General features: G+C 39.9%; 1 protein-coding gene across 8 annotated transcripts in view; it reads left to right on the top strand.

Moving 5' to 3' along the window:
* Window positions 1-7,504: 7,504 nt before the first annotated feature.
* CHURC1 (churchill domain containing 1) overlaps window positions 7,505-12,643 on the top strand; it is a 32,111-nt gene continuing 26,972 nt past the window's right edge. For 7 of the 8 annotated variants that reach the window (XR_005201160.1, XR_005201158.1, XR_005201159.1 and 4 more), the window contains exon 1: window positions 7,518-7,673. Coding sequence is in view for 5 of the 8 variants with exons in the window: in XM_037740457.1 (XP_037596385.1) it covers window positions 7,635-7,673 (39 nt within the window). In the remaining 3 variants the exon portion in view is untranslated. Of the gene's footprint in view, window positions 7,674-12,643 lie in introns of all 8 variants that reach the window. The other variant, XM_017534010.2, reaches the window with a different exon arrangement.

The raw sequence follows: 12,643 nt of genomic DNA on the forward strand, positions 1-12,643 counted from the left end.
GAAACCCCATCTCTACTAAATAAAAAAAATTACCTGGGCATGTCTGTAATTCCAGCTACTTGGGAGAGATTTGGAAAGGGATACTAATTTCCAGTCTTTATGGAAGAGGTGATGTTTGAGCCATGTCTGAGAACCTGAATATGAATTCAATAAGCAGAGAAAGGGCTATTCTGGGCAGAAGGAGCAGCACACAAAAAACTAGAAAGAAGACTTCGGTGTGGTGAGGGCCATGAGGAATTGGTGAGGCTAGAAACAGGAAATGGGATGACAGCAGGAAGGGAGGTAGGGAGCAGCAAGACATGGGGCTACAGAAGTAGATGGGGCCAACTTTTAAAAAGCTGTGGGTGCTGTAGGAAGGAATTTTGTCTTTATCCTGAGGGCAATAGAGAATCACGGAGCTTGCCGGGTGCAGTGGCTCACGCCTGTAATCCTAGCACTTTGGGAGGCTGAGGCGGGCGGATCACCTGAGGTCGGGAGTTCAAGACCAGCCTGACCAATATGGTGAAACCCCATCTTAAAAAAAAAAAAGAGAGAATCACGGAGCTTTTAAAGCAGTGACATAATGAGATTTATGATACTGTTACATTCTTGGCACCATCTACTATAGTTGCTTAATAATATGCCTCAGTTCTCTCAAACCCTGCTATGCACTACTTTCTCATTAGTTCTTTTTTTTTTTTTTTTTTTTTTGATCCCCACTCTCTTGCCCTTGCTGGAGCGCAGTGGCGTGATGTAGGCTCATTGCAACTTCCACCTTCCGGATTCAAGTGCTTCTCCTGCGTTAGCCTCCTGCGTAGCTGGGACTACAGGCATGTGCCACCACACCTGGCTAATTTTTTGTATTTTTAGTAGAGATAAGGTTTTACCATGTTGGCCAGCTGGTCTCCATTTCCTGGCCTCAAGTGATCTGCCTGCCTCTGCCTCTCAAAGTGCTGGGATTACAGGCATGAGCCACCGTGTCCGGCCCTCTCATTAGTTCTCAAAGAAGATTTTGTAAAGAGGAAAAAGGACAAAGAACTAGAAGGGTTGGGAATCTGTGATTAGGTAGAGCCCGAAGTAGCACTTCCAAAAAAGGCTCCCTTTCTCATTGTGCCTTGATGTAGCTTTCCAAATCCAATTCCTGGAGGAGCCTGGCCTTTCTTTTTCTCCATCTCCTGTGGTTTCTTCCCTAACATGACCCTTCTACCACAGCATCCTCTCCAACACAACATGCTCACTCAGTTTCTCCAGTTACATACAAATCACTTTGTACAAATTTGTTAAAGTACACAGTCTCATATTACCCACTTCAGCAGACATGCATTCACACATCAGGCAGTTTGAGTTATTACCAGTCCTCTTCCTTAATTTATTGTCCTTCCTTCTACTACCTCAGGCTTAAGGCTAGAGTTATTTTTCTTTTCTTTCTTTCTTTCTTTTTTTTTTTTTTTGGTATTTTTAGTAGAGATGGGGTTTCACCATGTGGGCCAGACTCATCTTGAATGCCAGACCTCATGATCCGCCCGCCTCAGCCTCCCAGAGTGCTGGGATTACAAGTGTGAACCACCTCGCCTGGCCTAGGCTAGAGTTATTTTTCATAAAACCCTCAAGTCATATGTAAAAACACATATATCAAAAATATTTGTGTATCATTTTATAAAGCAAGCCTGTGTGAAGGTGTATTTATTATTGTCATTATTTTACAGATGAAAAAATTGAAGGCCAGCCAGTAAGCAACTTGTTTAGGGCCCTCAAATTATATTGTTACAATGAGGACTGAAATCTAATATTTTAACTTTAAATCACCATGTTATTTTCCAGATATTCCTTGCCGCTTCTATGTACCCCTTCTCCATTCCAAATCAAAACTACTCTTTTCAACACTACCCAGGTTTTTTGATTTCTGTGAATTTTGTGCCTGGGTTACCTTGAAGTAAACCTTCCATCTGCTAGCCATTCTCCAGGACAAAACAGAGGTCTCTTGACTTCCCTTTCCTCACTTTCCCAGTTTCTCTAAAAATTCCAAACTCTACCTCTTAGAGTCCATGTATAGGTGGAAGAGAACAAAAGCCTGCTCTAAGTCTTACTGTATCCTTGAGGAACACACTGAGGGAAGAAAAAAACCCACAGTAAAATATCTGAAACCCAATTGCATTTTGATTATTAAATTCCTTCTGGCTAGTTGTGGTGACTCATGCCTACAATCCCAGAACTGTGGGAGGCTGAGGCAGGAGGATTGCTTGAGCCCAAGAATTCAAGACTAGCTTGGGCAACACAGTGAGACCCATCTCTATGTACATACATACATACATAAAATATTTTTAAAAATCCACCCCAATCCATGTAAGATTTGAAAGATAATATTTCCCCAGAAGCTACAATTTAAGAAATTTTGACATATATCATGAAAACTTTGTATGGAAATGAGAATATATATTTGAAAAAAAGTGAGGAGAGTGGGAAAAAAAAAACAGAATCTAGGGAAATAACGGCTATTCCCTTGCTTTTAAATGTCATATGTTTGAAAAAATTGACATGTTATTTGTAAATTGATGTTTAGTAACTAGTAACAAACTTGAAATACTAGAATACCCTATAAGCCTTAATCCTAGGTAGACTTAAGCAAATGAATTTCTTTTAATTCATCTTTTGAACCTATATCCACATTGGTTTTAAAGATATTTTAAGTTATATTTTTTCCTCTTTGTTTTTCAGAGCTACTTCTTATTTGGGGGCTACTTTTAAAAATTCAGGTATAATTCACAAGGGGCTGCTTTTTTTTTTTTTTTAAGACTTCTTATAACTATTGCTGAATGTTTTGTTCTAATCTTCTAAGCAGGGCCATTTTATTTTTTGGAGTCACTTCTAAAGTCATGTGGTCATTAACTTTGTAGACTATTTTGGATATGAGTGTTGATACAAATTAAAACCCAAGTAGACCTCATTGTATGTCACTCCATGAATGTTGACAACATAAGGAATACCTTGCTCGTAGTACACTGACTTCTGGACTGAAAAGCTGAGGAAGAAACTCAATTTTCTTTTTTGCATACATCAAAAAAACAACCACTATGTCCAGTTCCCTGACTGACCTCAGCAGATGAAGTGAACAAATAGTGTTAGTTCAGATTGAAGAAATTATCTGAATCTTGGTGTGTGTAGATTTATAATCTACATGTAATATTACCTAAATTAGATATTTACAGTTTCATATGTGTGCATAGGCTCCTGTACACCTATTTCCATATTTATTAGTTACTGAACTTTCTAAACTGGAATTGAAGCATTACAACAATTTTTTTTGCACCAATTTTATAAACTTAAGCAGTGCAATGCATGTTATTTTTCTGAGGCAAACCAAACGTAATTTTCTCAAGGTTTTTGCAGCATTTGATGGAGGATCTTTTATACATATGTAATAGACAAAAAATAAACCAGACTGAAAATCATTTTTAAAATCTAAAACCATGTACCAAGTTTTTAAATTCAAATTGTACAGGATAAGTTTATAAACTTAAATTGCATTCTATTAACCAATATGAATGTACTTCTGTAAGCATACTTATGTTGAAATAAAGTTTTAAAAAGCAATAAATAAATAAATGTGTTTGAAAGGCTGGAGTTTATCTTGTGAATGGGGAAGTAGCCTGAAGTTGGGCAGGAGAACCCTAAAAGGAAGAAAGTCTAACTCTGCCACTGAGCTAAGAAAAAAATCTGCTGACCCTGAACTTCTAGGAGTGCTTTTGGACCTGTCCTCAGCCAGGCTCACCTGTATTCACTGTGTTAACCCAGAATTACTGCTATTTCATTCATATCTGGCAGGTGACATCAGGTGAAGACAACCACAGCCTCTTATTTCACACTTTCCCTGACACAATGGAAAGAATGACCTATACCTTCACCAAGCAGATGAGCTTCTGCTTGGAGATGAGCATCCTCTCCTCCATCTGTGAAATTGGTCTGAGGATGTTACCATAAAGGCTGGGGCACTTTTTCCTTCCTTTCAACAAAAGATGAATAGATCAGCATTGTATCCTTTTAGTCTCTTGGCGTTATAAGGCAGAAGAAAAAATAGAAGGTGTCGAAAGGAGATTCAAACTGCACTCTTTAGGGAAATCCGTCATCTTGCCCCAGGGATATAGTTTAGCACATGTAATTGAGCCAGCAGTTAGGGCCATTTTAACATTTAGATTTTCTTTAATCAATTCCTTTAACAAGAGATGAGCTCATACGTGAACTGCAACATTGTATGTTTGATATACATCGTGGACATCACCTATTTATTAAAGACATATAAAAGCAGGGTATTGTTCCAGAGAAAATTCTATTGAAATATAAAATTGATTCTGCTAACTTTATATAGTTACCTATAAGAGAAAAGGAAATAGACTTTTTTTTTTTTTTTTTTTTACTGTTTTTCTTATGTTACACCACTACTTGTTCATTTCATTCAGGTGCTAATCTCCTTCTGATTTGTAGCCTCTATTTTCCTTTCTTCCATCTGTCAACCTCAGATAATTTTGTATTCCCATTACCACAATCACACTTTAATTTCTGGTTCTGTCTACCTCCTCCCCCGAGTCTCACTTCCTGCCTCTCTTCTCTGAATGTGACTAGATTTAAATGGATGACTTCACTGGACAGATAGCCCTGAGCTCTTGAGCTTTTGTGACCATGAATATGATGACCATTTTTTTTCTCTTGCTCATTTTAATAACAAGTTATGATATAACTCTGGGAAGGTAAAAAAAATTTATAAACATGTAGATTGTCTTTCATGCCTTAGATTATGAAATCAATTCATGCTAATGGGTATACTCTTTGAGATCTATGATTGTAGTGCAATTTTTAATTAATTAATTTCTGTCGTGTACATGCTCAGTGATGAGGCAGAAAGCTGTACATCTCCCCCTTGTGGTTCCTGTTAGCGTCTGCCTTTTGCACGTCCATTTTTTTCCAGTTCCGTTAAGTCCCAATAAAATGCAGCTAAAATAATCTTCTTTATTTATTAATTTTTTTTAGGGACAAGATCTCGCTCTGTTGCCCAGGTGGGGGTGCAGTGGCATGATCATAGCTCATTACAGCCTCAGACTCCTAGGCTCAAGAGATCTTCCGGCCTCAGCCTCCTGAGTAGCTAGGACTGCAGGTGCACACCACCACACCAGGTTAATTTTTAAATTTTTTGTAAAGACAGTCTCACTATGTTGCCCAAGCCGGTCTTGAACTCCTGGCTTCAAGCTATCCTCCTGCCTTGGCCTCCCAAAGGGCTGGCATGACAGGTGTGAGCCACTACACTCAGCCTAAAACAATTTTAAACCACATCTCTGGCAACACTCTCTTGCTGAAACCTTCTGTGGCTCTACCACATGTGGAATACAATCCAAACTCCTTGGCATGGTCCACCTGAAATTTCTATACCAAACAAAAGAAAACTCTGCTTTTTGAAATCCTATACATGCTTTAAGGCCCAAATTCCTCTTTCCTAATACTCCACATGGGTGAAGTCTCACCATTTTGTGTTCTTATACCCCAATCTGCCAGTAATTATTGGTACTCATGCTCATTTTATCTCTCAGACTAAACTGTGAGTATCTGGGGAATAGGAAAGGATTAAAAGTCAGTATTAGACTTTAAAAACAGAGAAGCATTTAAAAATGGATGAAGAGAGAGAATTGAGCCAGGGGCCATGGCTCATGCCTGTAATCCCACCACTTTGAGAGGCCGAGGCAGGTGCATCACTTGAGACCAGGAAATTGAGACCAGCCTGGCCAACCTGGTGAAACCCCATCTCTACTAAAAATACAAAAAATTAGCTGGCCATGGTTGTGTGCTCCTGTAGTCCCAGCTACTTGGGAGGCTGAGGCATAAGAATCATTTGAACCCAGGAACCGGAGGTTGCAGTGAGCCGAGATTGCGCCACTGCACTCCAGCCTGGGTGATAGAGTGAGACTCTGCCTTAAAAAAGAAAAATAAAATGAATAGACTAGCCCGGTCCAATAGGAATATGAAAGGTACATGTGTAATTTTTAATTTTCTAGTAGCCACATTAAAAAAGAACCAGGTGAAATTAATTTAATAATACATTTATTTAACCCAGTATGTCAAAAATTATTTCAACATAACCATATACATTTATTAAGATTTTTACATATTTTAATACGAAATCTTCCAAATCTAGTGTGCAGAATGTACATACAGCACAATCTCAGTTCAAACTTGCCGTAAAGTGCTTTATAGCCATAAGTGGCTAGTGCTACTGTATTAGACAGAAATTGAGCCAAGGACAGCAAGAGTCCTAGCCCTGGCTGACTACAAAGTAGCTTTCTTACCATAGACAAGACCTTTAACCACTCACTTCTGTGGTTTCCTCATATGAAAAGAGGAGATATATTTTTCTTACCAATCACATAGGGTCGTAATAGCATAAAATTACAAACTGAAATGAGGACACTTTTGAAAGGTTGAAAGTGTCATACAAATGGGAGGCATTATAATTATTCCAGTAATAAACTCTGATGGCTCTAGATCATGCAGTGTTTCTTAGCACACCTATGATTTTTAATAACAGTTGCAGATACTTACTAAAAGTTGAAATACGAAAGGTTACAATTTCAATGCTTCCGTGGAAAAATAATTCCCATAGTAGCAAACCCAATTAAACTGCTGTGCTTTGAAATGGTTATTAATCTCTTCTTTAAGGAATCTGGATCCCAGAGTCTCACCTGCTTCCTAATCTTTCTTCACTGACTTGACAGCAATAAAGAAGGGCTGAGGGAGGATGCTGATATTCCCATTGGAGTAGGGGAGTGTGATGAAGACACATTGTTCTGATGCAGAGACGAACCTCGGAGATTCGTATTCAAGTTAATTAGATCGTTGCGAATAATAAGATGCTTTCAATACATAGAGAAAGAAAGAGGCGGGGCGCCAATCAAAAGGATATTGAGATCCACAGGATTGGGAAATGATACAGGGAAAACTCACCTGGTCATTTTTCTATTTACATAGTGCTTGCTTGCCACTGAGGTGCATCTGTGACACCTGAGAGAGATAGAAATACGTTCCTCATTGCTATGTCCCCCAGAGGACTCTGGAACGGCTAATTATTACTAATATTTTAAGTGTTCGTTTTAGGAGATTTTCTGCAGCGCTCTAAGTGTCTCTTCCCAAACAGTTAAGTTACTGTTTATTCACCTGCTGAGATCTGGTCTCTTACTCACTTTCATTGCATTAAGAAATGGTACAGAAAGGTATTTATTAACATTTCAGATTTGTCTATAGGGTAGCGAGAAATAATTCCCTCTCTTGTGTGTGGTGATTTGCCTTTCTTGTCAGCTTAAGCTCAGGAAGGCATCTGTGAGAACTTCACTCAGCCCAAGATCCGCTTTCCCTTCCCCCCGCATCTGTCAGTGCATAAGGTTTCTTCCCCTTTCTTCAGAGGTTTCTGGAGCCCCACCCTTTGCCGACACATGGTGCCAAGGAGACTGTGCCCTGCCCTGACAACAGTTGCTAAGGGGCGGAGACTTCGGATCGGTTCCAGAGACAGAAGACCCAGGAGTCGAGTACTTGGGCGCATGCGGTAACCGTATCTCAGCTCTCGCGAGTTTTCGTCTTCCCGGAAGCGTTGGAGGACGTTCCCTGTTGACTGTTTCGCGATGTGTGGAGACTGTGTGGAGAAGGAATATCCCAACCGGGTGAGCGACTGGGCTCTCCTTTGGCCGGCGGCCGGCCCCGAGGTGTCTCATGCCCCAGGCTGGCCTTCCCAGAGAGGCCGTACGTGGGGCTGACTCGCCCGCACTGCCGGTCCCGGTGTCCCGGTAGCGGTATTTAGGTACACTGGGGATGGCCTGTAGCGGTCGGCACCTCTGGTCCCCGCCCTGGCGGCTGACTTCAGCTGTCGTGCCGGTTTCGTGGAGCTCCATGGAGCAACAGAGGAACCCCACCGCCACCACAACCCGGGTCAACAACCGAGGGACTCCCCAACCCCCACTTCCGGTCTCATCCTCAGGCTCGATTTGATGAAGTTCAGTTTTCCTACCGAATTCTAGCACTGGAGGGGACTTCAGAGGTCATCTGTTCTAACACTTTTGCAGATGAAGAAACCGATGTCCAGAGAGGGGAAATCACTTGCCCAAGTTCACGTTGTAGTTGCATGGATGAGAGCCAGGACTAGAATTCAGATTTCCTGGCTGTTACTGCCTTTTAAATCTCAGTTACTTTCAGGCTCAGGAGGTTGCAAAGCTTGTCTATTCTCATTCACTCAAGGTATCTTTGTTGAACATTTATATATGTGTAGCTAGATTACTTTAGGCCACAAAGGGATTCTTTATTTCTCCTCTCTTTTTTGGAGACAGGTTCCCACTGTTGCCCAGGCTGGTCTCAAATTCCTGGGATCAAGCGATCCTCCTGCCTTGGCCTCCCAAAGTGCTGGAATTACAGGCGTGAGCCACCTCGCCCGGCTGGATCCTTTATTTCAAATTAGAAATAAAAAGGTAGCTTTTGTGCTGCCTAAGAGCTCACAGTTTTGGGGAGTATGTGACTAACGAAAAATGAGTAGTTCGGTTCAGAAATGCTATTCAAGTTTAGGGAAAGGGGAGGGCAATAGGAGATAGTGTTGTTCTCCCCTGCGAAAAGGTGGACATCCTCTAAGACTTGAAGGCCAGTTGTAATTAGGGTAGAAAACAAGATAAGGAGGAGCTGGAGGATGGGGGAAAATTACAGGAATGGAATTGGTAAATTGGATGGGAGGGAGAAAATCTCTATAGTTGCTTATGCCTTAGTATCTTATGGGTAATACTTAGGCTTTTGAGGAGCATATATAACAGTGTATTTTCTCGTATGATACAACCACTTTGGAAAAACGGGTGAGCCTTATACCGAAATGACCCAGCGATTCCCGTTCTAGAAAAATGAATGTGTATATGCTTCTGAAGACTTTCATAAGAGTGTTCATAACAGCATTATTTTTGTGGTGGTAGATTGGAAAAATAACTGTGATATATTCATAGAATGGAACACATGGATGAATGAGTAATGGAAGTGAATTAAGTAGTGCAGTAGTCCTCTACCAGGAGTGATTTTTGCCTCCTAGGAGACATTTGGCAATATCCGGAGACATTTTTTGGTTGTCAAATGGGAAAGCACTACTGACTTCTAATGGATGGTGCAGGGGATGCCACTAAACGTCCTGCAATACATGGGACAGCCACCACAACAAAGTATCACTCCCAATGTCAATAGTGCAAAGGTTGAGAAACCCTGAATTATAACAATGAAACTACAATTACACAGCAACCTGAAAAGTCTTACAAGTAGTGTTGATGAAAGAACACATAAAGTATAATTCAAAAAGAGGCAAACTAAAATATTTAAGGATGTACCTGGGTGGTAAAACTATGTAGAAAGCACACAATTACTGTTAAGTCGAGATAGTGGTTACTGCTAAGGGATTAGGGTGTGATCAAGAAGGGTTACATGAGAAAAAGTCTTCTGGGGTGCAAGCAGTGTTTATTTCTTGATTTGGGTGATGGTTCTGTAGATGTTCACTTTATAATTATTAAGCTCTACATTTGTTTCATGTACTTTACTGTGTTCCATTTCATTTTTTTAAGTTTAAAAAGATTTTTACAAAGCCAGTAATAAACATGGGGTATTACAAGACCATGAGGGAGAAGTTTGCAGTAGAGAATATTAAAGAGATTAGGTTGGATTCTTAAGAGTGGAGCTATTGTAAAACTTAAAAGTCATATTGAGAAGCTTAGAGTTTACATTTTATGCATTGGACAACCATCAAAATTTTAATAGAGAAATGATTCTGAAATCTGTTATTTAGGAAAATGAATCTTATGGCTGATGGTAGGATGGAGGGTGTGTTAAGAGATAACTCCACAGAACATTTGAGGAGCTATGGCAACAGTGTAGGCATGAGATAATCAAGATCTTATTTCAAAGAAAGAATTAGGCTGAGCACAGTGCTCATACCTGGAATCCCAGCACTTTGGGAGGCTAAGGCAGGTAGATCGCTTGAGCCCAGGAGTTTGAGACCAGTCTAGGAAGCATGGTAAAACGCTGTCTCTACAAAAAATACAAATAGGCTGAGCACGGTGGCTCACTCCTGTAATCCCAGCACTTTGGGAGGCCGAGGTGGGTGGATCACCTCAGGTCAGGAGTTTGAGACCAACTTGGCCAACATGGTGAAACCCCATCTCTACTAAAAATACAAAAATTAGCTGGGTGTGGTGGCACACTCCTGTAATGCCAGCTACTTGCAAGGCTGAGGCAGGAGAATCGTCTGAATTCAGGAGGCGGAGGTTGCAGTGAACTGAGATCAGGTCACTGCACTGTAGCCTGGGCAACAAGAGCGAAACTTTGTCTCGAAAAAAACACAAAAAACAAATTAAGCAGACATGGTGGCATGCACCTACAGTCCCAGCTACTCGGAGGCTAGGGTGGGAAGATCACTTGAGCCCAGGAGGAGGAGGTTGCAGTGTGCCATGATTGTGCCACTGTACTCCCTCCTGGGCAACAAAGTGAGACCCTGTCTCAAAAAAGAAAAAAAAAAGAATAAGATTCAATCAGTTTAATGTAGAAGAGAATAAGGGGAGAGCTATATGTCATCACATGATCTCAGTTTTCAATTGAGGCAACTGGGAAATTGGAAGTATCATTACAGAAATTGGAGGCATATGGGAAGAAAAAACAAAAATTCGGGACAAATGGTCAAATTGTTATTAATATGCTTCATCTGAGATTGAGAATATCTGAAGGGTCAAGTGAAGATGTAAGATTGCAGTTTGGATACAACTACATAGATAAACAAGTCAGTTAAATACAAATGTCAAAATAGGATTTGTTCTCTGAGGAAAAAAATTTATCGAATCAAGGACTGAGCTCCAAAGCCTAAATTATCTTCAGAAATGAAAATAAATTATGAGGAAGAATAGTAGAAAAAAAGGATTGAGGTGATTGGAAAACCAGGAGAGTGCCTTTCAAAGGCACTTTTCTCTGATTTTATTCTATTCTAAAATAATTAAAAGACTGTCATGAAGAAGAATTAAACTTTTCTTTGGAATTTTAGAAGGCAGATTTAGAAATAATTGGGGGTAGATGTTATGGGTCTTAGACTTTGAATCAGAATAAAGAACTTTGACATTTCAAAATGGAATGAGTAACTCTTAGAGGAATTAAGCTATCTTTCGATTGTTCAGTAGAGACTTAACTGACCATTTGGAATGTCAAGGACCCTTCCAACTCAGGGGTTCTTTGAAGTCATGGCCTATTTTTAAATGCAGTAAGAGCAGAAGCCACTGCTTTTGCTAAGCTTTGCAGAAGCTTAACAAAGAAGGGCAATAAGAAGATGGTGGGCTGGGCCTGGTGGCTCACACCTATAATCCTCACACTTTGGGAAACCAAGGCACAAGGATGGCTTGAGCCTAGGAATTTGAGACCAGCCTGGGCAACATAGTGAGATCCTATCCTTACTAAAAATGAAAATTAAAAAACAGCCCAGTGTGGTGGTGTGTTCCTGTAGTTCCACCTACTTGGGAAGAGGATAAGGTGGGAGGATTTCCTCAACCCAGGAGTTCGAGGCTCCGGTAAGCTAAGATCATACCATTGCACTCCAGCCTGGGCAACAGAGCAAAACCCTGTCTACTTACAAAAACAAATTCATTTGTTGGGAAGCTCTAAATATAGAATGAGTAAGTATTACTCAATTATTTATCTTTGATTACATAAAGTTGTTTGGAATTTGTGATTTATTTTTACAGACTAGAAATATATAGTACTAAATTCCTAATCGGGCTCTGGCATACTTGCTTATAATGTTAACACTGAGAATTTGAACTGAGACATGAGTCAAGTTGGAGATAAACCACACTAATTTTATGAACCCAAATGTTTTTTACTCAACTGTGAAACACATTTTTTTTTCCTTCAGAAAAGCATTAGCAAACCCGTCAGAACTAGAATTCTGCATTTTCTAAAATTACTGAATAGGCACAAAATTGTAATATATTTTTTATATCAAACTGGAAATGAAACATATATTTCATATATTTTAATTTCAGTTTTAAATTTTGTTAGTAATGCAACAGCAGTACAGAAATACATAATTAGATTAACAGTGGGAAAAAATCAGTGATATGTTTAAATTTACAATTACATGCTTTATATTTGTCATTTAAAGATAAGCTACCAAGCTTCATATACTCAAGTTGTTGCTTAGTAGATAACATTAAACTAGATTTAATTAAATGCAGAATAATATATAATTAGTAAAACAGTTGTATGTAAGAATGCCTTAAAATGATACTCTACATCTTAAAACTTATAAGTGCCTATATTTTAAAAATATACTCTTCAATCAATTACCTAACCTTCCACTTAAGACAATGGAAAAAAAGGCCGTGTGCGGTGGCTCACATCTGTAATACCAGCCCTTTGGGAGGCTGCAGCAAGCAGATCAGGAGTTTGAGACCAGCCTGGCCAACATGGTGAAACCCTGTCTCTACCAAACAATACAAAAATTAGCCTGGTGTGGTTTTGTGTGCCTATAGTCCCAGCTACTTGGGAGGCCGGGGTGGGACAATCACTTGAACCCAGATGTGGAGGTTGCAGCACTTCAGCCTGGGCAACAGAGTGAGACCATGTCTCAAAAAAAAAA

Source organism: Cebus imitator, unplaced genomic scaffold (assembly GCF_001604975.1).
Source record: "Cebus imitator isolate Cc_AM_T3 unplaced genomic scaffold, Cebus_imitator-1.0 Scaffold83, whole genome shotgun sequence".
In the NCBI taxonomy this organism is placed as follows: domain Eukaryota; kingdom Metazoa; phylum Chordata; class Mammalia; order Primates; family Cebidae; genus Cebus; species Cebus imitator.